This window comes from Egretta garzetta, unplaced genomic scaffold (genome assembly GCF_000687185.1).
Source record: "Egretta garzetta isolate BGI_Z169 unplaced genomic scaffold, ASM68718v1 scaffold372, whole genome shotgun sequence".
Lineage (NCBI taxonomy): Eukaryota > Metazoa > Chordata > Aves > Pelecaniformes > Ardeidae > Egretta > Egretta garzetta.
Genome location: NW_009258889.1, coordinates 441,209 through 468,937, shown reverse-complemented (window position 1 = coordinate 468,937; position 27,729 = coordinate 441,209). Strand labels below are relative to the sequence as shown.

General features: G+C 42.1%; 1 protein-coding gene across 1 annotated transcript in view; it reads right to left on the bottom strand.

Annotated features, from left to right (window-relative positions):
- The window catches only part of ADCY9 (adenylate cyclase 9), a 90,630-nt gene that overhangs the window by 2,369 nt on the left and 60,532 nt on the right, over window positions 1–27,729 (bottom strand). Inside the window, exons 6-10 of the mRNA XM_035889666.1 lie at window positions 23,512–23,614; window positions 20,267–20,475; window positions 12,168–12,327; window positions 8,983–9,131; window positions 6,021–6,062 (exon numbers count right to left, since the gene is read on the bottom strand). Of these exons, the coding sequence (XP_035745559.1) occupies window positions 6,021–6,062; window positions 8,983–9,131; window positions 12,168–12,327; window positions 20,267–20,475; window positions 23,512–23,614 (663 nt within the window). The remainder of the gene's footprint in view (window positions 1–6,020; window positions 6,063–8,982; window positions 9,132–12,167; window positions 12,328–20,266; window positions 20,476–23,511; window positions 23,615–27,729) is intronic.

Below are 27,729 nucleotides of genomic sequence, written 5' to 3'. Positions count from 1 at the left end.
TTCCTGCTCCGTCGTTAGAAATCCTTTTCTAGGAAAGAAGTGTAGGAAGTGTACATTACATACTCAATTATAAAATAGGCTTCGATTACTTTATCTGCTGTTAAGCATGCTAAAGAATTCATTTCCTTCTTAAACCCGTCGAGTACTTCCTTAAAGGCAAATCATCAGGTTCAGCAACACAGAAATTGCCCGGCCTTTACGGGGAGTCTTATTTTAAGGACTTCACCAAGGAAACGGTTATTGTGATATCTAAATATGTAACTAAAAGCACTCCATGTAAATACCTATATAAAAATGCTTCATAATGCCGGTGCGTGTGTTTAGATGCGTGCACAGGTATATCTGTGTAGGAGGTGCGTGCGTGTAAGTTTTGTGGAATTCATCTTTTTTTGTATTGCCTCCAACATTCAGAAACATCTGCTTTACATTCTCCTAGCGCCTCTCCTCCTCAAAGACCAGCAACCTTTGCGGTGTGCCTTTAACTTTGACACACGAAGGTTTTGGAAGAAGGTAACCCTGTACAAGACCCTTCGTGGAGAACCGCACGTCTCCTGCATGAAAGCAGAGAGTCTGGAGCTCTGGGTGGACATCTTTTGTACATTATAACCACTGCAGCTTTTTACGGTGGAGACAGAAAGTTTCTCAAAGTGCCAAGATGGAAGAAAAAAAAAAAAAAAAAAAAAAAAAGAAAAAGTCATGTCTCACATAGATTGAGAGTAATATTTCAAATGCTTTTGACAATCCGTCGACTGCCTGTGCAGATTATGAAGCACTGATGGAGGAGGCTTCCAGTGCCAAACCGCCCTTAACAAGGAGACATCTGCAGTCTACAATCTCAACTTTCTGGAGAGATGCAAAGACACCAATTTAATCTGAGCAGACACCACCTATGCAACCCGAGAAGCTAAGTCTAAACCCAGACAGATTGGCATGCAGTGATTTCTGCAGTCACTTAACGGCAGGTTTTTTCTATAAAATTATGCCAAAGCTTAAAATTTGGTATGAGCAGCCACATGCTGAAGCTTTTCAAGTTACAAGATGGTTCGATCAGGGAAAGCATCACAACAACCTTTCTCCTTGAAAAACAGAAAGGCAAGCCACGTCTCGGTGGCTGTCTGTATTTCCCTTATGAAGGTACGACAGCAAAAGAGACCAGAACTCAAAGCACAACTGTAGCAACAGCTCGAGAAGAGAAGACAGAATTTGTTTCTGTATTTCTGAGTTCAGTTTGTCTCTTTATGTCCACGGGGGTCACGCTTCCACTTCTGAAACCGAAGCAGACATCTTAGCAATTGAGCTGTATTACGGACCCAGTTTCTTTTTCCGAATGCCCATTCTCAAATATTTGATTGACGGAAAAGTGCGATGAAGCAAAACCATAGCACCGCTGCGAAACAGATGAACGTGCACAATCTCTGCAAACGTTTGTGTGTGCTGTGGTCTTTGTTTGTACCTATTGGCTTTTGTCATAATAAGCCTACAGGAGAGAAAGTTTCCCAGAAGTAAAATATTTACAGTAGAGAGCTTACAGGTTGAATTTCAGATTAAAGCGAAGACCACGTATTATGTTATGTTGGAAATCGCTGCTTTTGTTTTCACCCAGAAATATACTTCTCCCAGGAGAAGTGAAGGTATATTCACTTTATTGGTTTGATATTAAAAAAAACCATGAGGGAGCAATGAAAGGAGGCGATTACTCCCAACTCACGGAATAGGTTCCCACAATCAGGTTCCCGCAGTTGCTGGTGCGTTGCTGTACTAAGACTCCTTCCTTTCTCCCTTACAACTACTTTTCTCAACAGAACCTGTTATGAACCTATTCATTTTCTTCCTAGAAAGACAAGTCAGAGGCTAAGACAAAGGCTAAGTTATTAAGGACTAGAATGGTAACAACTCCTGAAATGCAATCCTTGCTACCTTTTGCAGGTGGCAGAATATCCTCCCAGTTCTACGGGCTTATAAAAGAAAATGAGGGGGGATAAGTAAGAGAAAAGGTCTTGGAGAATAAATAAGGCTGGAGAAGGTGAGGAATGAATATCGGTTAAGAAGCGCAATTCCAGTTCTTTTCAGAACAGTTAATTATTGTCCATTATCTTGTGGGAAGAGATCTGGTAGAGGAGCTGAGCAATGACATGTTACTCCTCTGAGAGTACGAGTTTGATCCAGATAATCTGCTCTAACATCAAACATCCCCACCACAGGGATTTATTTAAGTCATTAAAGGCTTTTTATTTACAGTTTATTGGACAAAAGACTCCTCAAAGTCCTTTAATTCCTCTTAAATGAATCAGGCGAGCACCACAAACTTTACGTTACAGAAAGTGGCTCGTGTCGAAGGCAAGATCCGCCTTTTTAAGAAAAACCTGCTGCCTCCCATTCACCACTCCTGAGTCCTGGCATCTGCAAGCTCTCAATCATCTCCTCAAGCGCTGGCCTGACCTTGTTTCCCATGTGGGCGTACAACCTTAGAGATCTGCGTGTGAAATGAGTGACTCACTTGTAAGCTGACCTGATTTCATTAATAAGGTAATGGGTTAGTATCGCAAAAAAGACGGTGCGGTATCTTTTCCGGAGCAGGCGTTTTTGATCACGATGCGACTGCTACGAGCACTGGTACAAAAAGCCATGAGGCCAGCCTGGAGGATGGAGCGATTACATCTTACTCATTTGGAAATCAGATTTCTGGACATTGCAGCGACCTGGTTACAGGACCTACAGGGCTATAAATCATCTTACACAGTCAGTTAGCAAAGATGACCTGAAGCTATCCTTTAGAATGAAAAGAAAAAAAAAAACCCCACCCCCCACACCTCTAACAGAAAGGATCACACACACCCAAATCTTTTTAAGCTCTGCTTTTTATGAGGTGCTGCAGCAGAAAACTGATTTTAAAAATCATTCCAATTGAAATCGTAAGCCGACAATGTTCCTTTAACTGGTGAAGTGCTTCCTGGCACAGAAGCCTAACTATTAACTTGGCATCTTCACCCAGGCTGTGTGTTGAATATGGAACAAGTGAGAGCTCCGGAGATAGAATCTCCTTTGGCTTGATCACAAATCAGAAAGATAATGGCTTTCCACTTATAAAGATTTTTGGAAAGCCATTTTGCTTCTGAGCCAGTAACCTACGTTTGGATTTGGATATCTTGCTATATTTAAAGAGGATGCATGCCTGCTAAATCTTAAAAAAGAACGCAATGGCAGAACAGTGGGGAGAGGGGAAGTCAAACAGCTGCTTTCGATGAAGAACATATAGGGGATGCAGCTAAAAAACCCCCCTACCATCAAATGACTTCCGTCTTCCACCTCAAGTGGCCTATGGCTGCTCCTCCTCGAGCAGTGACAAACTGGAAAACGATACGCCTTACCTGCTCTTAGATAAGGAATGAATGAAAACAAGAAATATCTCCTGCTTAAAAGACAAAATTTATGGTCGTATCTCTTTTGGGCTGAAGAATTGGTCTGTCTGGAAAACAAGGCAAATTCCACGTTTTGATTTAGTGAGCGTAGTGTGGACAGTCCAGAGATGAACTTTGGGCTGAGGCTTCATTACCCTAACCAGTATCTCTCTTCCCATGCAACATTAATAATTATCTCAATTCTTGATCAAGAAAAGGGAATAGCCTCATTAAAGGCACGCAAAACAAGTAAGTTTGCTTGGTCCTCTCAGGAAAAGCTTTTGTGCTGACTGGGGTGAGCAAGGAACCTCGTTTATTTATTTATTTCCATGAGAAAGTCACAGCAAAAAAGTTTGTTAGGATAAGGGAGTTTCAGCTTTTTATGAGTCCATCACCAGGAGAAAGGGGAAATTCTGTTTACACAGAGCTCTAGAACTGGGGTATTCAATAACGTACATCAAAAGAGCCCTGAAAAGAGAAGCCAAATTCTGTTGCAAATTAATGGTAGAAACAGAATAGGATTAACTCCCTTTTAACTTCCAACACATGGAAGCATTGTGCCCATTTGTAAGTTTGGACAGCTTCAGGCCAGTGGAGTCTGGACTGATAGAGCTCAGGCATTAAACCAGAGACAGTGACCAACCCCCCCGACCAAACCGCTGCCGGCGCGCAGGAAGGGCAGCGCTGCGTAGCGTTCACACACGCACGATGTACAGGCATTTTTTTTTCCCCAAACAAAGGAACGACAGTCAAAGTGCAAATCTAGCATGCTGCACAAGAAAACATTTAAAATGAAGTTTAGAAATGTTTAATGAGCCAGACATTTTGGTCACTGCCTTATTTGGTATTTAAATCACTAGCTAGGATTTGCAAAAGCGCCTGTTTGCAACAACATCTTCTGCATGGTTTGGTTTCTTACCCGCTTTACCTTTACTCGTCCTCAGTTAGAAGTCATAGGATATAGAAGTTCAAGGTTATAGGATATATTTACAGAAGAAAAATATTTGCATGCAAACAATGCTTGATAGCCAATTTTTTTGCCAGATTTCTAATAAATGACGATGTAGAAATAATAACTGAAGGGAAGACTGGGTTGTCAATTATTTAAGGCAGAATGAATTATTTGTTAGTGATTAGCAGCTGGTCAGGAGCCTGCTAAGCTGCTGTCCGTGCTGGGCAAGACGTTGGTCATTCTGAGCAACACTAACGGCTCGGTGATTTCGCAAACTCATAATAAACCACCAAGGATCCAAACTCGGGCTAATCCTAAGACATTACTTCCAGTAATCACTGTGCTTTAATATTTTGTACATTGTCTTTTCAGCAAATTCCCTTTGGTGTTTTAGTTTACAAAACAATAATAAAAAATTTAAAAAAAAAAATCAAGCTGCCTCTGTTCTTTTGGCTTTAACTTTCCATTCTGGATTTAGTGAACTTGAATTCTGTTATGAAAATGAAGTTATCTTTCTTGAATCAAAGCCATACAAAAAGGAAAACCCATGTAAAAAGGAAAAAAACCCCAACTAACGCTGTAATAAGTGCTAACTTCTTGGTGAATAAATATCTAACATGAAAGCACAGCTACCACCTCTCTGTACTTAAAAGCCACACATTTTCTAAACCACCACAGTATTCATGTAATGACATTTTTTAAAAAGTAATTTTTTTTTGTTACATGCTCCCAGTAAGAGCAACGTGCTCCGGAATACACATTTGTTCAGATGAATTCCTGAGCCACGTACTCACCGGGTCATTTGCACCATCACATACAACACTGCCCCAGTATTGCTCCCAAATGTGTATGCTTTTCTGATAGCAAAGACCAATAAAACCACTTTAAAAATGGTATTGCAGAACTTGCAATAAACCCATGAGAAATTCAACACTGAAACAATCAGAGTGAATCTTTAACAAGGTTATTTGTAAGGGGCTATTGATAACCCAGGAAAAGAGTTTGTTTCTTTAAAAGCCTAGGGACTAAAATTTCATTTGCTCTCAACGACACGACTTGCTATTCTGCCTAAGCGAGCTCGGGGTGGCAGACAGCGCCCAGGCTGTCATCGCCAGCTCGTCTCCATCCCGGCAGAGGCAGCTGGCAGCACAGCCAGCTTTTTCAGCTGAAGCTCCTCTACCATGGGGAATTCTCACCTGGCCAGCCGTGGACAGCATCCAACTCGGCACACTTCCGAATGGTGCAAATCAACCGAGGAAATCAAATAAATAGCTCGTGATCTGCAGATAATGCTTTAAAAACTGCTACTACTAGAAAAACAGATGCATTTTATACAGTTCTTCCACAGTTCTATTTCCTAGAAATCAAGTTTTAAAAGCAAAAAGCATTACACAACTCCGTGACTGCAGCATCAGCTCTCTGATGATTTTCGGTCATACCCAATGCTCTGTAAAAGAAATTACGTACGCAAGCGTGCTGGTTTTGGCTGGGATAGAGTTAATTGCTGGCTGGGGTTAAGCCATGACAACAAGGAGCTTAAACACAACTGGCTGAATCAATTTGTTGAATTCCCAAGTGTATTACTGTGGATGTAAAGTTTTGCTACATGCAATCGACTGAAAACGTTCCTATCCCTAAACATAAAGATGGAAATTTTGTATAAAGCTTACCTGAAGTTCTGCGCCACATCTAGATGAAAAGTTTCCACGGAGCTGAAATAAAAAAGCATTGATATCAGAAGGAAACTTAAAGCATTCTGCCAGGATTTGTGTTAGCCTTTTAAACTTTCCCATTATGTAGACGGTAGGAGCAATAATTGCATTGCACGCTTGATCAGCTTCAGACAAACTTTGTTTGAACGTGACTTATCTGCACTTTTTGCTCGGAAGAAGCAACCACAGTCACACACAGAGATGCAAACCCCTCTAAAGGGTAACTGATGATAACGCAGTCAAGATGATGCCTGGAACGAGCAATTGTTAAACAATCCACTCTTACCTTGGAAAAATGGAAAAGCAATTTCAGAACTCTAAAACCCAGTTATGCCTTCATCTTTTCTGACCACACAATACAAAGATTAAAAAAAAACAAACACAAAAAACCTCCCAACCAAAACACCCCCCTCAAAACAAAAAAAAACCCAAACCCAAATAACTAGAGAGCCTATTTTGAAAATGCCATTACAGAAAATAAGTAGTTCAAGCAATTTTTGTGTTTACTTGCATTGCAATTTCCCTACCGCAATCAAGAATTACAACCCTCAGGATTAGTTAGTTTTGGAAAAAGAAATGAAGAAATCTGCAGCACGGATTTGCCTGTGATGCACACAAAGCTGCAGTTACTGTGACAAAAAATATCCAGACTAATGACGAGAGGAACAATGAAGTGGTTACTAACAAAAGTTATGGGTCTCATTAATTCAACCTGCACTATTTTTATTCATGACCAATTCTATAAATCACTTTTTCAGATCTGCAGCTGAACAGCTCTGTCGATGGCTTTAAATATTTTTTAAAAGGTGAAATAACAACATGTTCCATGATTTCTGTACTGTGCCCGTTAATGGTCACTGCTATTCAAAACTCAGGCAAAAATACACTACCATTAGCACAATTTCTTAAGGTAGTGTTTCTTTAATATTCATGCCACCCTTTTAGCAGTCAGCTAAAGCTGATGCTATGAACAGATACAATAGCAAGGTCTCCACCTCTCTGCTTGGGAACAGCCTTCCCCAGTCCCTTAATAAAGTTGAAATGCAGGGAAAATCCCAAGTTTTGCGCCTGTCTTTCTGCACAAAGTCTTATGTACAAGCTGATTTAGTAATCACGCATATAATTTGTTCTGAAATTTTGTCTTTGAATAAGGATTTAGGAATTACAGTTATGACACCAAGCTTTTTGCATTTCTTTGGGGACAAAATGCCTTTGACATGGATGCACGTGTTCGCTCACTCGAGGGAATGGGAATCGCTACGATGCCTTTTTCATGCTTTGGCTTCACTGCCCGCCTTTGTACGAAGATTTTTGGTACTACAAATACATCGTATTACCCTATTTTAAAAGGCTCTGCCGTGATCCAGCATCGAGTTATGCCACGCTGGCTGCATGCAGACCTGCTAGCGCGCCTGTAGCTGAAAGAGCTGCAAGAACCCCTGCGTGGGGGGAATCACAGAAGAGTAGCCAAGAAATGGCATCAAGTGTTTGCTCTTCACTGGCTTCCCTGAGAAACCAAACCTGGGGCTAACTTCTCGGTGAGGCTGGTGGTTGGGCAGTGAGTGTCAGTGTTACAGGGAAAAAGCCAAGGGGTGGCAAGTCAGCTTTCTTACCGGGAGAGGGACACTTGGTGTGCTGGAGGGGAGACGTTAGGAAAGGTGGACAACTAAAACCAAAGAGACAAATCAAAGATGAGAAAGGGGAGGCATCCAGAGACTAAACACTACATCCCTCCACTGAAGCTAGAAAGAATCAGCCTGCACTCCTTGATTGAGTGCCCTGCAGAGAGACAAAAAAGGGATTTTTCTTTAGTCTAATATGATTTAGAAACCATTGGTCAGCTGAATCTGGTTCAAAGTTTTTTTTTTCCAAGGAAATGCTTTCTTCCAACAGCCTTTACAGCCACTTCCAAATCACAGATGTGAACAGGTGTTAAGGGGTGACTTTTATTCTCCCCGTCTTTTTTAAAATAAATTAGATCAAGACTACAAGAGATGACTGAAGCTACCCAAAGAGGGGATTAAAAGCTAAATGCTCACATAAAACATGTATCTGCAAACTCTTTTTGGTTTGTTTGGGGTTTTTGCATGTTTTTCACCAGCAGACCTCTGAAGAAGGGCTTTTGATAGGAACTAGAATAACCTAGCGTAAGAAGTCCTTGCGAAGTCCACACTATGGGAAGAGTGCCAAAGGCTAAGATGCTTCTTAAGCCACTGAGAACTGCAAGTTGATTATAAAATTTTCACAATAGGAGTGGATGGCTGGACGGACTGCCTTGACTCCCCTGGCAAGAAAATAGAAGGGGAATACTGCAAACAATGGGGAAAATTGCTTATCAGAGGAAAAACTGAGAAACCTTAAGGTTATTGCATAGAAACTACATTAACTTGATTCCTCTGGTTACTGCCTTGCAGTGTCCTTTGAAAAGGCAGGGAAGTGAGAAAGGAAACAGGGTATTAGAAGCCTATTAAATCTAAGCGCCCACCTTCCACAGTGGAAAACTCCTTGAGGAAGGAGGTGGAAGAAAGATACATGGTTCCTAAGGGCAGAAATAAATCCAGAGGGGTGTGGGGGAACAACTGGGCACCACCAAATGCCTCATAAATTTCTTAATAAAATAGATTTTCAAATAAACAGTGACAGGCAATTCCATGGGTCTGATAAGAATAAGCGTGCCCTAGAAACACATCAGTTGAGACAGAGTGTCATTTCAAAACAGATTACAGGAAAGGGCCCCTTAAATATTGTCCTGAAATCCTTCAAAAAAATGCAGAACTCTTCCTGATTAAATTATTGAGATGCTGGAGAAATTCATGGCAGACAGTAAAATCCCATGCATTAGACCCTTGCTTCACTGGCGGAGAAAACCAAATTTGTTCATCCAAAACACGGTCTATGAGCGCTAAGGCGTGATGCTCACCTGTCGGGACACAAGGAGACGTAGAGCAGAATGAGAAGCACTGCTCCTACTACAGTTGCCAGCAGAGATCTCATCCAGGAGCTAAGCTGGCAGAAGTTACAGTACTGCACAATGGTGATCAGAATCGCACAACACATAAACATGGTGTACTGCAACAAAGAGAGAGAGCGCGAGTTAGCTGCCGCTGGCCGACCAGAGCCCTTCTGCGCACAAATGCCAGCGCAAATTAAAGAACGTGCAATATGAAATAGAAGGAGCTAATTTCATCTGTATTATATGCACAGTAAATAATCCCTCACAGTATCTGCATCAGGAGACAGCACTTGAAGATGGAGGTCTTCCCTTCAAAGAGCAAGAAAACTTGTAGCACAGGTAGTTTGTCACAATTTTCCCCAAATGGAGTTTCATATTCCTGCATTACACAACCATTATTTCAGTAACTTTCAATACCTTCAGCTTACCTTTGCAAAAAGCTCAGTGCCGCCTCTTATTAAAAAAAAAAAAAAAAAAAAAAAAAAGGAAAAAAGAAAAGAAAAAAGAAAAAAAGGAAAAGGTAAACATTCATGGTAACCTCCTCTCAGTTGCTGGGGTTAGACCCTGTCTGGTTTCGACTGAATGTAAAAATTCCACTGCATTGAAAATATGGAACACGTTCACCCTGAAGAACTTCACCCAACTGCCTACCTTTAAAAACATTTCCTAGAGGACATATCATACTGGCCAGCAGCAGGTGAATTCAAGTAAGAAAATATCTGTTTTGATAACAAAAGGCAGGTATCAGTCATTGTCAACCGATGCTCGGTAACACCACCGCTTGTGCCAATCTGAAAGGACAATTTTGGATTTTCTGTTCCAAATGCCCGTCTCAAAAATCTTCCCCTTTCCACATCTTTACTGGATAAAGTAAAGGAAGGGCAGGATGGATACATTGCCCGGAATGTCTTCATTTCCCGGAGATACTGTCTTACAGTGGTCAAAATTCTCAAGCTGATGCACCAATTTTGGTTTTATCACAAACATTCATGACCATCCAAGCTAAAACAGAGACTCCGTAACTGCATTAGAGTTCTGGTTTAGCTATATACTGCATTTTACAGTATCAACGATCATCCTCTCCCTTTCTCTCTCATTTTAAATTTTCTTTACAGCTGAAATGCAGAGACTGCAGATTAGCAATACTGTAGCATAACAAATTAGCATGCGATTAAGAAGTAGACACAGTGTATGGGAAAAAAACCCTTACATAATTTACCATTTTTAAGCCACAAGCACAGTTGTTGTTTTTTTAAACGACTCAAAAATGGGTAAAAGGAATTTCAGAAGTGTCCATAAAAACCCGTCATTTAAACTTACTTTTTTTCCCCCATTTCAGGTCTCCTAAAGTGGCAGAGCACTGGTTCTCACTCCAAGTGATGCCCCAGCATGAAGCCAGCCTATAGAGGGTCAGTAAGTGCTGTGTTTTACTATGTATGCATGGCTTTGGAAAGTTTTTTTTTTTTTTTTCATTGCTGTTTTTGTTAATTTTGATTTTAATTATTTTATATCCAGGGAGGGTATAAAATGCTATGAATAAAAAAAAACTTCGCAAAACCATGTCATAGTAAAATATGACACTTACCTGACCCTCTATAGATTGACTCCATTTCCTAGAGCTCCGTGACTGCTGAAACACTGAGCACAAGACGAGTTGGGACATCTCTTGGAGAGAGAGCCAACAACCCCACGACTCTGGAGGACCTGCAAGAGGAAAGAAAGCAAAGTTCATTCTCAGTTTGGTGATGAACACCACCACCTTACTGCTGCATTGAGACTAACAACCTGATCTGAACAGGTATTGGGAATACACTAATAAAATGGTTCTTCCAACATTATTTTTAAATGTTTGGAGAGATGATCAAGGATGGTGATGAATGGGATGATATAAAACTCAGTGGACAGATTTGAAGGTTTTCAGCTCCCTTCAGTGTGAGGAAAACATTCCTACAATTAGTTTACTGGTAGTCATGAGGGAGGAAGACCATCACTAAACTGAAAAAAAAAAAAAAAAAGAAGAAATTACAGCTTAAAAATAGTTAGCTAAAATTCACAAAGGTAAAAGCTGCAGAATGATTTTAAACATGGGGTGTGAAAGAATATCATCAAATACACACGTCTGTGACTGCGATAACCACGGAATAATATATGTTTAAATCAGGAAGGACCAAAAAACATCTGGTCCACATGTTCCCATGGATCAAACACTTCCCAACACCCGGTAATAAACCGTGATAGGAAGAATGATGAGGATCTGATCGTTACCTATGCCCAGGGCCCTGAAATAGCAAGAGATTTGTGAAACAGAATTCCCTGAAGATCCCAGAAAGGAAGGATCGTACGCTGTGCTACCGAAGAGAAACTTGCAGAGAAACAAACTTTCATCTCTGGCTCCAGTCCATTTTATTCACAAACAGTTTTAAAACATTGATTTTATGCTACAGTTAGCCTTTAAATTAAACTGTTCTTCCCTCTCCTCAATATTTAACCCCTTGTTCTCCCCTTCTGAATGTTTTTATTAAAGGAGACACCAAACCCCCTGTGGGCCTTCCTGTGGTTGGGCCAATTTCTATCCCAATTTCTTTCCGTCCCTTTTCAGAAGGCAGCTATTGTATTCCTTTAGCCATTCCCGCAGTCCCTGCACGGTAACATTTCTTTGCACTGAGAGCTCTCTCCTTAGACTTCCTCCATCTAATTCTGCAAAGAGAAAACATCCACTGCTAATACTGTTCTCGCTGTTGAGATTCGCTAACGTGCACGCAAAGTTTTTAAGTCTACGCAGCATCCCTGAGGACAAACTCTAAATCAAACCCAGAATGAATGCAATGAAAAGCCCAAGATACACTATGCATGTTACCTAGAATAAACACCAGCAGAAGTGTTTGGTCCGAGAAAAAAAAAAAAAAAAGTAGGTATGTAGGCAGGTATTCCTAGGTATCCCTCTCCTCTTTTCTATGAGAGTTTGCAAATAAGCAAGTGAGCGTATTTACATATCAAACTAGGCATTTCATCATACACAAAAGCCCTCTCCCTCTCAAGGATCTGTATCAAACAGATGTAAAGCACGAGGGAGGTGAAGGAAGACGGCAGGCAAGCCACAAGCTTTGTTAGATCCAAAACGTCAGATTATGAAACAGAGTTCGACAACTTACATGTATATTTGTTTCAAAATCAGAGGTGAAGTGTGAAAAAACTGAAAGAGCTGGGAGAGAAACCAGGATTGCACCAAAAAAATGTCGAGGCAGCCAGCCAGATATCACCTCCAGGAGACGCTTGGTGCAAGTCATCACCTCCTCCAGAAAGAACGCCATTCTGGAACAAACGAAATCACAGATCGAGGCGTTAACTTCAGCGCATCACTTCATACATCTAATTTACCTGTAATAATAGAGCTTCAAATCCTTCACTTAGGCTGCGTGAGCAATCACAGCACGTTACATGCCATAGCACCCGTGGGTAATTTCGGGAAATAATCCACCTTTGCTGAAAGATGACCGGTTGTTTGCTCTGGCGAGAGGGGTGTCAGCAGAGGGAGGGAGAGCAAGTGGGACGGTGGGCTTTGAGGAAACAAACTGGAACCCAAATTTCACTTACTTGGAAGCTAAGGCTAGGAATGACTTCTCTCCATTCATAAATATTTAGCCTTAAAGCAGGTGGGGAGAGGGGAAGTTAAAAAAAAGGGACTTAAAATACCAGAAACGTTTGAAAAGCGGAGCTGTATAACGCTGCTAACAGATCAGTCACCCAGAGGCCGTGCAAATCCACGCCGTCTTAGCATTGTACTGCAATCGAAACCAGTTCTCCCAGTTACAACCACCCCGACAGAAGTTCCCATCTGCAGTCAGACTCCCTTCCCTCTCCTTAGGGAAGGGGAAGAGGAGTGTGGGCTGAGAGCTGGCAGGCGGCGGAGCCCGGGAAGGAGCTCGATGAGCACGGCGGAGGCCAGCTGGCAGCTGAGGCGCTCCTCCGCTCGCCTGTTGGTATCGATCACAGCAACCCAGTTGGCTCGGCGCAAGGCATGCGGGAAGGAACGGTTCTTGCCTCAAGCTGCTGATGGAACGACGGCCTGAACCTGTGAAGTGCTGAAGGAGCCAACTGGAAAGAGCTCTGGAGAGAGCAGCTTAACGGAGATACTTCTTAAACGAGAACGTTTCTAATTGTTAAAATGAACACGGCAAGGTAAAAGGATGCTTAATGCTCCAGGACGCTGCACAGAAAAACTGCTGCTTATCTAGAGAAACAAATCCCGGGGATAACTTGCTTCTTAAAGCTCCAAAACATTTGTCACTCTAGAAAAATTGAGACTGCTGTTCAAGTTCCTAATTACGTTGATGAAGGCAGAAAAAGGTAAGGTAGTACAGTTAGCTTTACTCAAAGCCATTTTGTTGTGGATGTATGTCATGACCAGCATCGGTCTGGGCAGGCAATTCTGCTGTTCTAACAGTGGACTACAGCGGAGCCCAAACAGCAAATCATTACTGTTTCACCGAATGGAGATGCTCACAGCAAAAAAAAAAAAAAAAAAAAAAAAAAAAAAAGGCATAAATACAATCTACACTAAATATGGAATTCACCATCTCCAAAGTTGCAAAAATTATTCCGTATCACCTCTATCTTTTAAAAGAGAAAAAGCTATGCGCCGATTTTTTTAACACTGTCATCTAAAATACAAGGTATTACACTGGATAAAAGCCTGATACAAACCAGGAGAAATTTAAGGTCTTTCTGCAAATTTGACACTTATTCCACGCCTTTAAATATGTGTTGTTTATGAATGATATTTCAATTCTCTGGTCTTGACTTCTGTGAATTTTGCGACCTCAAGTACTTTTGTGAAGCTTCAAGAGCTCTTCTCTAGTTTAATATATTAAAATCCAGAAATGATACTTAAATGCATAGAAAAAGAGAAATTTGGGGTAACAGGATGGAAGATGCTGTAATACATCGGGACCCCACGAGAGGGTGCTCACAGATTTGTTAGTTCCTAGTGTAAATGGAAGTCCATTTACACCAAAAATAACAGCTATATTCCATTGTAAAAAACAATTTCCAACAAAGCAGAGAAATTAAAAAAATGTATATAAAGCAAAATATTTTTTTTAAAAAAAGCTCTATAGAGCAAGAATTGGGTTTTCTAAGGCGTCACATAGTGTCCTAACCCAGTTGCCTCTAACATCAACGACAGAACGATCCCCGTCTTCAGCGGCAGCCAAGTTAGCCCAGTATCGAGTACTTTTGAAAATGCCACCCAAGTTCATGCCTCTAAAAATAAAAGTTCAATTCTCCCAAAGCCTACGACTTAGGATTAACATTTACAAGGCTGAACTGTGAGAAAGGAAACCGAGCCGGGCTGCAAGGCAGAGCCCCCCCAGGGCCTGCATCCCCGCGCCCCCCCGGGGTGGCTGGGTGGGGAGCGGGGAGAAGCCGGTCTCTCCGAAGGCGGATCAGCGGCACCTCTGCCCACGCTCTGCCTGATCTTCCACGGCGCTCCCGCAGAGGCTGGGGCAGAAACTAGCTCCGGTGGCACGCAAAGCGTGGCAGATACCCAGTGCGGCTCACGTCTCTCACCCCAACCCACGCAACAGGGGCTCTGTGGTGCAGAGAGCTTTTTACTTTTTTTTTTTTCTTTTCTTTTTTTTTTTTTTTTTTTTTTTGCCAAGCCTCCATGCCAGGACAAATTCTTGTGGGAACTATAGCAACAAATCCATCAGCGAACCCGATCGGTTAATCCTGTGATGAGGACACTTCTTTATTTAGGCAGCTGCGCGTTTCAAAAAAGCTAGCGCAAATTCCAGGACAACGCCGCATTTCTCGTGATAACGTTTACCTTCTTGTATTGATTCCCCCCCCCCCCCCCCTTCCAGTATTTATCACAATGCTCTGCACTCTGGAATTAAAACGATTGAAATGTCATCCTTCCCAAACCAGCGAAAGCCCGTGAATGAAGCACAACCCTCGCATCGCAGGAAGAAGTGCATTACATCCAGACAGCAATGAGAGCTGCAGACAGATTTAATGGCCACGGGGCAGTATCAGTAAATAATGCAGCGTCAGTGGGCAGCTCAGCGGGGCTTAAATGCTAAAGCATCAAAGATGTTTACACAAGCTGGAGTTCAAATTAGTAACTTTGACATAAATGATTAATGGGGAATGAAGAATGTTACCATCAGTTCTGTATTTACTGGCAGTTTAAAATCAATTCCCATAGTTCAAATCAAAAGCTTTTGGCATAGGAGCAATTTGGTGGGATATTAAATACCGAAGTCACAGATGTTAGAAATAAATAAAGGCAAAACAGAATACATTATTTTCCCTTGCATCAATACTCTGTACCAGTCAAATTGTTAACAGAACCAGTTCATTAAGCTCTAGTTGCAGAAAACAATTTTGTTTCCTGGTCATTAGGAATTTAAGAAGATCCAAGCGGTTGGCCCCAGGGTCTCAGCTGTGGACAGACCACGGGTGCTACTTGAGCACGCCCCGGGAAGGTGAAGTACCAAGCAAAGGGCAGTTTTGCTTTGTCAGACAACAGCAGTTTTCCATTCTACTCTTTCCATTGTACTTGCTTGCTTTCTTCATCCAGAAAATTCTTTTTTTTTTGCCCTCTAGAAAGGTACTTCTGAATTCATGAAGCAACTTATCCAGTGCTCCCATCTCTCACCCTTTTGAACAGGGCTGATATCTGCTATTCTGGCTTCACCTCTTCACTCAGAAGTCTTCACTGAAGGACGCTAGCAAAAGCAACACATGTTCTTTAAACAAACTTATTTATAACAAGTTTTACTTGAGAACAGGAACTAGACATCAAAAGTATCTGGTTAACGAAAATCCTGCATTTACAGCTAAAGTAGTGGGCAGATGTCTTTTACCTGTATTCCTGCAGAAGCACTCCTAAGAACCTCAAGTGAAATCTCACACGCTGTTGTATGTTCAATGACATCTCCCAAGGTATTTTTATAAAACAGCAGAACTTTAGGACCTCTTACACTTCAGCTGAACTCATGAAAGTCAAAGGAGTCACATTTCAAGTGGGGAGAAGGACATTCTTTGCACTACATTTACAGAACAGGAGAGGACATCTTCCACATGCCTACAAATGAAGCACCATTTTTTGCGTGCAGCTTTATACAATTAATTTTACAGTGGCACTTGTGATAACAGTGGGATCCTCATCTATAGATACTCCAAAAATTTATTCTCAGACACTTGAGAGGAATGAAAACATCCTTCTCCCTGGTAAGCCTTGCTCCATGAGGACTTCTGCTCTTCTAGAACTTAAAACTTTTAACTTGTTTCTCACTGTACAGGCAGCGATAGTGCTCTCCTCTCCCACTCCCGCAGCTGGACGGAAGGTCTTTGCCACAAGAGCTGCAGCAAGTACTTCCTAGGCCGACTCCTGGATTCAATTAGAAATTAAGACTGATTTAAAGGCAGGGTGTTTTGCATCACGATAATGAAAATACAATGAGAAACTTAGGCAAGAATTTTCTGGTCCTAAAATAATCCCTTTTCCTGAAATTCTGGGATTGTGCCCAGCATTGTAGTCCAATCTCCTCCCTTCAGATATCTCGGTGGTATTCTGTGATTGTCATTTGGGATGACATTTCTGCACAGGAAGTTCTGCACATAAGTTTCTGTGCATAACGAGCGGTCAGAGTGAGCAGCCCTCACTTTGAAGAGGATTTGAAGAGGAAAAAGACTATTTTCTTCTTTCTGCTCAAGGGAACTGTACAGAAATGTGTGCCTCAGGTTGTGGAGACCGGAGTGGCCCAAAAGCATCTTTTATGTATTCACTATAAAGTAAATACATATTATAAATTCAAAACAAAAAAAGCCCTCCGAGCCAAAACAGGTACCTTTTCCTACAAATGTCGCCCCCAAATACGCCATTGCCATTACATTTAAAACTGAACACCTACCAGAAAACTTCTGAGGTTTTCATCTACAAAGACTCCTCTTTTTTAGTGTACGGTATGAGCCTATTTTCAAGAAGGTACCCTGGGTAAGATCTGCTCAGCCCTGACATGATCCTGTTTTCTACTTTAATAGATTTACTGAAGCGTAGCCTTAGATGCAATCATCAGAATTAAGCCAAACACGAATTATCCCTCATTAGTAGAGGAAAGCTCATGAACGTGAGCCCGTGATAGCAAGTCCCTGAGAATCAGTCGCTTGTAACGGTGGAGTAAATACAGAATGATTTGCAGACACTTCCCTCCCACCAAAAGCAAGGAGCAACGCATCGCTCACTTGCACGACAGGGACTCCAGTAGCAAGGGATGCCTGCTGACTTGATTCCTACATCCCTACTCCTCAACTGCCAGTTTGACGGAGGGCAGGGAAGGGCAGCGATCGCTTATCCCATCCACCGATTCCCCCTTCCCAAACTAACCACGAGAATTTGTGGGGTCTTGAGATTCACGGTCATCTTGACTCCAATGAACGCAGCAAATGCTAGCGAGCACCAGTCATCTGCACCTGTAGTAGCTGTGCAGGAATTGCGATATTCCCTGCACGCCAAACCTCCTGTGAGCACCGGTGACAACAACGACCATCCTGCAATGCTGACAGTACAGTGTTTATTGAAAATCTGTTATTACTACGCCAGGTGGGACTATGTGAGTTGCTGGCTGGTACAGGCATTCTCTACAACGTGAGATGTTTCTCGACCCGTTTTTCAAACCAGAATTAAGCACAAAAGAATGACTAATATTAAAAAATACGTACTTCTAAGACTTAGGAGTCATCCTGAAACACTTGCTTTTTTAAATCTCACTGACTTTAAATGAAGCATCCAAACCAGCTTAGAAAGTAAAATTCGGGCTTTAAGCCAACATAGTCTCATGAAAATATAAGAAATGTCAGTGGCAAAACAAAATAGTGTTAAGAAAACATGAACCACTTGAACTCACCTCAGTAATGGCCCAGCTCGCTACCAGAGAGCATGGCTCTCAATATAGTGTTACAAAAAAGCTATACCTTTGTATAAGGTATAGCTCTATACAGCCGTACACAGCTCAGAAAGCCAAACCACTTTGCAAATACTTGAATATATAATGTGTTGAAAACAACAATTTTCCTTCTCCTTAAGAAACCCATAAGCCACCAATTACAGACCAGGACTGAAATAAAACCTTATGTACCTACATATAAAAATTTCTAAGATTATAGCAGTATTTTTTTATAAATGTACAAAATAAGAAAAGGCAAATGCAATGCAGCATTGGAAAAACTAAAATGGAGTATTTTGGTAAGGTACCCAGCAAGGTGAATGAACACAGGTTTTCTCCAAACATATCTGGGTAGCAGAAAACAGCTCTTCTGCTAAGTGGTGGTTGAGTTTCTCAGAGCTGAACAAGTTCAAAGATACAATGCCATGGCCACCAAACCCAGACAACCTGCTCGCTGCTGCCTTCCTACTCTCCTGCCTGGTGCGATGACAGAGCTGTCCAGGCCCATTAAACTGACAAAAACCTCCTCCTTCCCACCCAAGAGAGTACAGAAACTGTTCTGCAAAGGGGAAAAGGCATTTCTGGTGCCAGAGAGAGGACAGAGCAACAGTTAATCCAGCTTAGCATGCACTGCAATGACAGTCCTACCAGTTCAACCATCTCCCAGTACAGGTCTTAACACTTTCTGAATTTCTAGGTTTGCTAAAAATTCCAGAACCACAATACTATTCAAATTGCAACAATCACACACACCCGCTGAGAAGTACTATCCTTAAAAGCACTTCCACTCTTCACAAATTACATCTCTTTACTCCTAAATGCCAGCTTTCACATAAATACGCTTGCCTACATTTCTATGCACACTGAGTTACAAGCTTGCTTCAGACTAAAGTGCTTAATTTAGTATTTTTTACCTTGACCCTGAAAAGTCGAAATAAGAGTGCAAACTGCAATCTCTTGTTTCTTTTGAAACAACAGTGGAATTGCTTCTAACTTGTAATTACAAAAGCGTTTTAACTTAGACATACCTGATAGATTTGCAGAACTACAAGTGAGGACACACGCTTCCACATGCCTTGTGTCAGAGGGAAGTGCAGTGAAAACAGGGGATGAGGAGGGCAGAACAAACTTGCTCTCACGAGTACAGACAAAGAAACAACTTATTATTGGGTCTATCATCTGGGTTAATGACAGGTTACACGTGGTATCTGTATAAATCAGACAACACACCCAGGAGAGCATGAGTTTGACTGAACACATGTACAACTGCAGCCTTCTGCTACACTTGAATGTGTGGGTAACTCCAGCGTGGGTAACTCCCACGTTACGTAGGAACTGCATGGTAACCGCTCACCGGGTAGTTACAAACGCCGGGGTAGGGCCCGCAAGTGTCCTAGAAGTCCGGAACACACATCCTCTGGGTGACTGGGTACAAAACAGGAACGAGGAGTCACTGCTAAGTACCAGGTATCTGCAGCCAAGCCTCACCTCCAAGGGCACAGGAGAGGCCGAGGTGAGGGGTTGCAGAGACACATTTAAGAATTCAGGGACTGGGGATTCTTTGCTGTGGGCTGCGAAGAGGTGGTGTGGGGGCTGGCAGTGCCGAGCGGTCTGGTGAAGTCGCCCTTCCTGCAGAGACAAAGTAGTGCCCCTTCCCTTCTCCAGCAGCAGGACTGTCAGCCCAGGACCCGGGGGAAATGCTGAACTCCAGTTATGTGTCAAACAGAGAAAACACAAACTATATGAATATGAAACCCATGAGACCTGAAATAGAGATCATTAAGAAAACTAATTCTGTACAGATACAACGTGACTTTTGCAATTATTTGGGGTTTTTTTGAGAAAAGGACTGCTCTTCGCACTTCTGATAAATTATTTCAGTTTTAACCACCAGAATGGCGTAATTTATCTAGGAATTTAGAGGTGGGGATTTTTTTTTTTGAAGGACAGATAAAAGTTTTCTGTTCGAATTCCCTCACCCTGATAGCCCTGTGAGGGGGAAAAGATACCCAGCTGCGTGTGGCACCCAAAGGAGCAATAAGCTGGGGCAGGCCTTGCGTGCAGATTCTGTTTCCCTAAGCGGCCTCTATCAGAGTCACCTTTCTCTCCTCCAATTTCTGTAGCCAGACCGTTCTTTGCACAAGCTCTGCTGCAATCCTTCTTGGCTTCACTAACACTGTTCTCCAAATATTACAGACCATCCAAGTAAGTTCCTGGGACGCTGTCAAACAAAATGTTCCTGAGCCAGCCACCATTTCAGTTCTCACTGCTATTTCAAGACTTTCTTACGCTTTATTTACCTAATTGAGATGACAAGGGACAGCACCTCTAGCAGGATGGCGATGATGAACACCACGACTGCTGCAGGTGGTGGAGGGGATGCGACCATCCCGTGTTTCAGGAAACACGTGATAGAGAGTATGAGGAAGACTGTGGTGGAGAGGAACACATCCAGGAGCGAGCTGAAGGTAGCGCTGGCAAATGTCTTCACTGGAGCATTCCTTATAACCTGTGTGGAATACAGGGATTGAAGGAAGGAATGAAAATGAGTAAATCCTGTATTGCTGAATTCAACTGTACCATAAACAGCAGCTCACAAAACCAAATAAAGGAATGCAGAACTTTTTGCTGCTTCATTAATCTAACGTAAGTACTGTTTTGCAATAAGAGACAGAAGAGGTGGTTCAGTAGCTATCACAGTTCCCTGAGAATAAGCCTATGTTGAAAAAAAAGCACTGGCAGCACAGCCCCTGGGTCTGGGGTGGTTTTTACAGAATAATATAGACATAAACCATATGAAAATTGCCTATTCTATGCAAAGAAAAATAAACCCCATAATTATTAGCAGATAAAGTTATAAGAAGTTTTTCTCAAGGATTTTCATTTAAAATAGGAATAGATTTTAAAATAAACCTTTTAGCTCCAGTGGTTCTTTAAGAAAACCCTCCCAACGCCACTCTACAGAAACAGTTACTTGCCTGTGGCAGAGTTCACATCTCCCTTTCAGCCCAGACTAAAAGCAGCCATCGGGACGCTATGTAATCTGAATTGATCAGAGCCCAGGACACCAAGTTCTGTTCTTCTGTAACCCCTCACCACACATTCCCATCCCATCTTGTCCTGGCCCCAGTGCTTGTGCAGCTGTGCTGTGTGCAACCTTGGCCAGTCCAGCTGAAAACTGGATCAGGAGCTCCACATCCAGGCTTACCCAGATGAGTCCGGTCTTACAAGTGTTTATATCTGCCCAAGGGACCACAGAAAGCAAGTTCCAAAGGAAAACAAAAAGTATGTTATCGATATCACCGTGGAGTAACCCGGTTTGAGTATTCTAGTTTAATGTGGAAATGTCATTTGCTCCTCAGAACAATATCTGCACTCAGTAATATTGGGAAATGAACTTGTTCCTCATTTGCACCTCTCTCCAAACCTAATAAATTCCAGCTAGCGTCATTTCAGTGCCAAAATTACCTTTTAATCTGAACGGTAGGAGAATCCTGTTAGTCCATACAGAAAGTCACATAAATTGAATTAAGGAAAGCAGCACTGTATCCTAAAGTGACAGCATTAAGGATGCCCTAATGGCATTAAGTAGCGCCTTAATTTCCAAACAAGAACAGGCTAAGCAAGCTCTTGGGAAGTGGAGCCGCTTACAGGGAACGATGACAAACCGAGCATGCAGCTGGCACCGTGTAATTAGAGGTGAATTCAGTGGTGTTGGAAGTTACTTTCAGCAACAATTTACTGCAAGGCAATTAAAGAACCAGCAGTGCTTGACAAATCATTTCACTCTCCAAGAGAAGATTTTTGTTGTTGTTTTGGACCAGTACCATGCTAACATCAAGGCTTTAACAGGTTTTTACCCCAATGCTGCAGAGTTACTATTAGAGAGCATAAATTCCCATTTCCAGGGAGGTTTACATAATAATTTTCAAATTAATAGCTTGCCACTAACAAAATGCACAGACCACATTCCTGTTGCTTCTGTGGGTTTCCTACATATCCACATGAACAGGTCAATCTGTGAATGTTTGACTGTCACTGCTTCACTTCACTTTCCAATCTTTCGATTGGAAAGAACTTGATTTACTATTTTTGTATAGTCTGTGCAAATTTTGCAGGCTGTATCCCATGGGAAGTTTCTCCCTGTTGTTGCTCCATGAGCTTTATTCAGAGAGGTACCAATGGAACACAGTGCTGCAGGATGAGTACGGAGCTCCTGAACAAAGTGAACAAACTGAACTGCAGTTCACAACTATGCTTCCCTTCTTGTTAAAAAAAAAAAGTTAGGTCTCATTTGTACATGTTAGAAAACAAGCAAATTGGGGCTATTGCTAAGGGCAATGCGACAACGCTGCCCAGAACAGAGAGCAGCCCGTGAACAGAAAGCAAGAAGCAGCAGAAGCAGAAATCCTCCCTGCCCTCAGATGTAGGGTGTACCGGGAAGAAAAGAAATCAACACCTACATGTATCAGGATGCAATTCTGCCAGATGGATGACCCAAACAAATAGCTCAATGCTACTGGAAGGGAAGGGCCCATTCCCCTTCCTGCTGCCGGACACTTATCTTGCACGGGCTCTGGGACTTGCCAGCCTCTCTGTGAGCAGCTGGTTCAATACAGCAGAAAACAGACCCAGACGGGAAAAGAAAAAGCCCCAAACAGAAAAGCAAAACGTGAATATTTTATGCTAGGTTAGTAAAATGAACTGGCTCACAGCAGGCAAGCCTGATAAGCACCAGAGCCATTAGAAGGAGCGGGGAGGAGTAGGAACAAGGAAGGGAGAGCAATTGCCCTCTTTTGGCAGCAACCTAGCAACCTTTCAGGTACTTGTGGAAATGCAGCCTCCGTTAGTACCGACACCTAACATCGCTGTATGTAAACCTAAACCATCTTGCTAGTTCATATTAACCAGGCAGGAGTATCTCCTGGCATGGAAAGCCCACAATACTATGAGCCCCCAAGAGGCTTAAGGACTTTTTACACTCAGTGCAGAATCCAGAAGAAGGCACCGAGTTACCCACAGTTTACTCGCTGCTCCTCACAATTACAGTGTTTTGAAACTGCCTGTTTCTGAATGCAGCACCCTTACAGAACTTATAACATTCGAGTTCAGGGCAGGTTCGGGTTCCACAGGGATAACCATGAGGCTGTGACATGAACAAGAATCAAAGAATCAAAGTTATCATTCTCAGACTTAGGATATTTAATGAGACAAGTAGCATTTGGTCCTTTACTTTCATCTTAGCATGGTTCTCTGGCCTGCCTAAACCCTTAAACCTTTAATCTGAAAATGGAGAAAAGGCAGGTGAGAAGTAATGAGCATATCTTGATGGACTGTGCAAATGTATTTCCAGCCTAACGTTGGACTAGACTGCAGGCATGGCACAAGGCATGCAAACTGAAAGGAGACTTTTTTCAGAGGTAGCAATACCAAGTAGTAAATCACACGTGACATTTTATGACCCTTGAAATGAAACGTGTTAAAAACAATGACAGACAGTTGCTTAGGAGGATTACAGAAGGAAATAACGCCAGGAGAAACACACCTCTTCCTGATAGCTCGTCCTGTAGGCCATCTCCAAATCCTGATCCAAGAAGTTCAGGCTCAGCTTGTTAATAGGCGGTTTGAAGAAGTAGTCTTTCATGAGGCTAAAGAGAAAAGACGATATCAACATCAGTTTACTAAACTGTAACTCCTTCAGAGCCCCCCCCTTCTTTGGTTTCTGTTTCTAGAGACCTGGCACTTGGCTTTGAAGTTGCTGTTGCTTTTTGTCGCTCTTGGTCATCAAGGTACCCCCTTATCCACATTACTTGCTCAGTCAGAGGAAGTATTTTACAAAAAAAATTAAGAGCACTAACTTTCATGTTTTTAGGATGAGACTAACACATCCTTCCAGAAACTTAACAACTATAACCACAGATGACTACAGATAATTGTAAAATAAGCCAGCAAATAGTAAAGGTTAATTGCTGCTACAGACCGTGGCTGCAGGATATTTGTGTCTTAGGTGGAATTCTGTTGTTCAAAGCAAGCCAAGGATGACAAAGGTGACAAATGGTTAGAGAAAAAAGTTGTCCCTTTTAGAAAACAGCACTTTCTTGTTATTTCAAAGACACTAAAATAACTCAGTAACTCAACTGGGAACGTTCCCTTAGCCATCTGGGCTGCAGAGAAATGGAACCTGAGGAGACGGATTGCTTGAATTTACTTCTGAAACAGAAGATCTGAAATCACCAGAATCATCAACAAAGGCACCAAAAAATAATGAAACTAGCTCACTAGGACTAAGGAGCCAGGAGGCAGCATCTACCAGAGGGTGTTTATGCACTCCTTCAGCTTAGCTTCCGGTATCAGGTGCAGGGTTAAAAAAAAAAGAAAAAAACCCAACAAACCCAAACATAAGAGGCCTCGATCATTAAAAAGTTGTTTCTATTCCCCACCATCTGAAGCAAAAAATAGAACATTTTTTAAGTTTCATATTAGTTGTAAGAGGTTTATGAAAGAATCACAGAATCCCAGGTTGGAAGGGACCTCAAGGATCATCTGGTCCAACCTTTCTGGGCAAGGGCACAGTCTAGACAAGATGGCCCAGCACACTGTCCAGCTGAATCTTAAAAGTGCCCAGTGTGGCGGAGTCAACCGCTCCCCTGGGGAGATTATTCCAATGGTTGAAGTTTTCTAACGACATCTATGGCACTTGATCCGCAACCCTTTTCTTTCTCTAGTAGGTGTCGAAGAGCTGAAAGGACTCGACTTACAGAGCACTGTGTGCTTTGTGCCCGGTGGTCGCAGCGTAAGGTCATGCCTGCTTATGCCATTTATTGCTGGGACAGCTGCTCTCCTGCACGCTCCTCACCTGAGGCTTCAGAACACACGTTCCAGACATGAACCTCCTTTCTCATTCAAACAATTCCACTTGGTATTTACAGTGAACTAACTGTTTTTAAAACTGCTGTAGAATGTGAAATGGGGCAGCTTCTTTCCGAGTGCTATTCCCACCTTGAAAACTGCTGCACTGAAACAACAACTCGATTGGACTGTTTTGCAGTTGGTAACTCTTAAGAGAAAACCACAGAGATGCACATGAGATCAGAGGCCAAGCAGATGAACTGAAAGGTCCTACAGAGTTCCTCCGTGCCTGAAGCCTTTTGTGTGTTTGTTTGCTTTTGTTTTGTGTTGGTGGTGGTGGGTTTTGGACTCCTGGCAAAGAGGTTTTTTGGAAGTACAAGCTCCTCAGCACAAGATGGCACATGGGAAGCATTTTTTTTCTGCAGATGCAGAAAAAGACCAACCACACATTGCTAGACTGAAGCTCAAGCAGACAAAAGACTTCAACCATGAACATGGCAGACAGTTTATAACCTTTAAACATTCTGGCCTTGCCCAATATATTAAAAACATCAGGATACTCTGAAGGAATGACAGGACACATTCACTTGACTCTCCCTCATCTCATTCTTCCTTGTCTTTCATCCCTCACCTCTCTTAGATATTTCCAAGAACATCTTACAATACATATTTTGCAAGTTTTTGTTTTGTTTTGTTGAATTCACTTTCTTCCTGCAGGGAAGCTCAACAGAGTATGGCGATGTGCTGGAGCTGCAATGGTCTAGGAAAGTAGGAAAAATAATCCAGTTTTCCAGTGCAGCACAAAACAGAAGGTATAACACGATGAAACCAGGGCGAAGGCAGCATTTCTGATGTCAGCCAGCCGTACTGCGCCACTCCAGCCCCATGTCAACAGTTGTCTGTCTCAAAGAGGAAGATCCCAGTTTAGTTGACTAAACAGAGTCAAGTACATAATCTGCTTCCCAGGAGGCACGGTGCCTTCCCAGAACAAGCGATTTCTGTTTTCCCTGAATCAAACAAGACTGGGAAGTGGGAGATGAAAGAAACAAACAAGTTTCAGAAGTATTTAAACAGGAAACTGAGCCAAGGGGGGGGATGAAGGGCTGCACAGACCCTAGCTTCTGGGGGGGGAGCTTCATATTTTCCTGGGACTCCACTCTGTAAGTCTAAAGAGATCATTTCTAAGTACTGTCCCGATTAGTGCACGGGGACTTGTTTCTTGTCCTTCAAAAGGTTTACAACCTAAGGAATGTATAATTTTTCTTGGAAACAAAAATCTAAAAAGCAAAAATCCTTTGAGGGTATCCCCAGTGAAATTAAGTTTAAACATTTTGCACTCATAGGCTATAGTTTTCTTTTAAAATACACAGTAACATGCAGATTACAATGAACAAAGATTGGTATTTTTATAGAGGTTGTAATAAAGCCAGACTCAAAGCTCAAACTATACATGATTTGCCAAATCCATATAATCAAGTTGTAAGAAGATGCAAACTGATAACTGCTATGAAGAGGAGGCTTGTATAATGCAGGAACACCAACATGCCACACTAACACTGTTGTTGTTATTATTATTATTATTAAAGACAAATGGAACTGTGCTGAGATCCCAGTTCCAAGGCATGCAAAGAGACCAGTGGCCACTCATGAAACTCTCAGCCACACACCTAAACCCTAGAAAGAGGCTGGGAAATGAAAAATATCACTGGTGTCCAGCATTTCCTCCAGGCTAGCCCTGGGCAGCTTCCTAATGCACTGTACCAGCTCCTGAATCCTCCCTAGGACACGTTTAACTCTTCCCAGCCATACAGGAAACCCGAGTGATTAATTTACCCACCTTATCACCATATCTGGGTTAGGTACTTTCTGTTAATGCAAATGTATATCACAGATCAGAACACCGGCATCGTGCGCCACAGTGGAAATCACTGCCCAATGCTAGGGGAAGCTCACACTTCGCTGCTGCTGGGTTTGCAGTAACATAAACCCAAAGCAGTAGAACTCCAGTATTATTATTGCGAATGAGGTTTCATGGAAGGTGACCATGGGGAAGTTTGGACTTTACCCCCCTCCCTGAAAAAACTCCAATTTCCTATTTAAACATCCTCACAGATAATAGATTTGTCAAGACCAACAATATATTACGTTTTACAGTAGGGGATCAAGAATGTTTTTAAAATGACTTATTACATATAACTTCACTTGGGGAAGTGTTAAAAAGGATTAATGTAAAACGGTAGGCTTAAGCCGTTTTGCATAGACCTAATTAATCAGAAGATTATTTTTGGAAAGTTATGTTTACATGAACTGAACTCAGCAGAGAAGTTTCCCTGGCAACAAGAAATGGCCCACTTAATATGGTAATGATAATATTTAATTGAGACAAAAAAAGGCTCGGCTGTGACTGATACCAAATCATGGTCCTCCTTTTTGCTTTTTCCGAATCAGAAAAGTAAATCATCCATTTTGTAAGTGGAGGAGGAAAGCACCAGGAACCCAAGAGCTTGAGCTAGGTATCTGCAGCAAGCCAACAGCGTAAATTGAGCTACTTCTATAACTTAAAATCTGCAGCACACTAGTTACATTTTAAACAAAAATCCAATTTGTTCTTGCTGATTTCTGCCAAACTTGGACCTTCCATACCCTTCTGTCTTCTAATATTTGAAAATATCAGCTAAACACCTATTCTCAGCCACCAATAACAGAACACACGTAGAGGGGAAAAAAAAAGGATCCTAAAATTTAATTGAAGCTGGCCACCCTAGAAAGAGGCTGGGAAATGAAAAATATCACTGGTGTCCAGCATTTCCTCCAGGCTAGCCCTGGGCAGCTTCCTAATGCACTGTACCAGCTCCTGAATCCTCCCTAGGACACGTTTAACTCTTCCCAGCCATACAGGAAACCCGAGTGATTA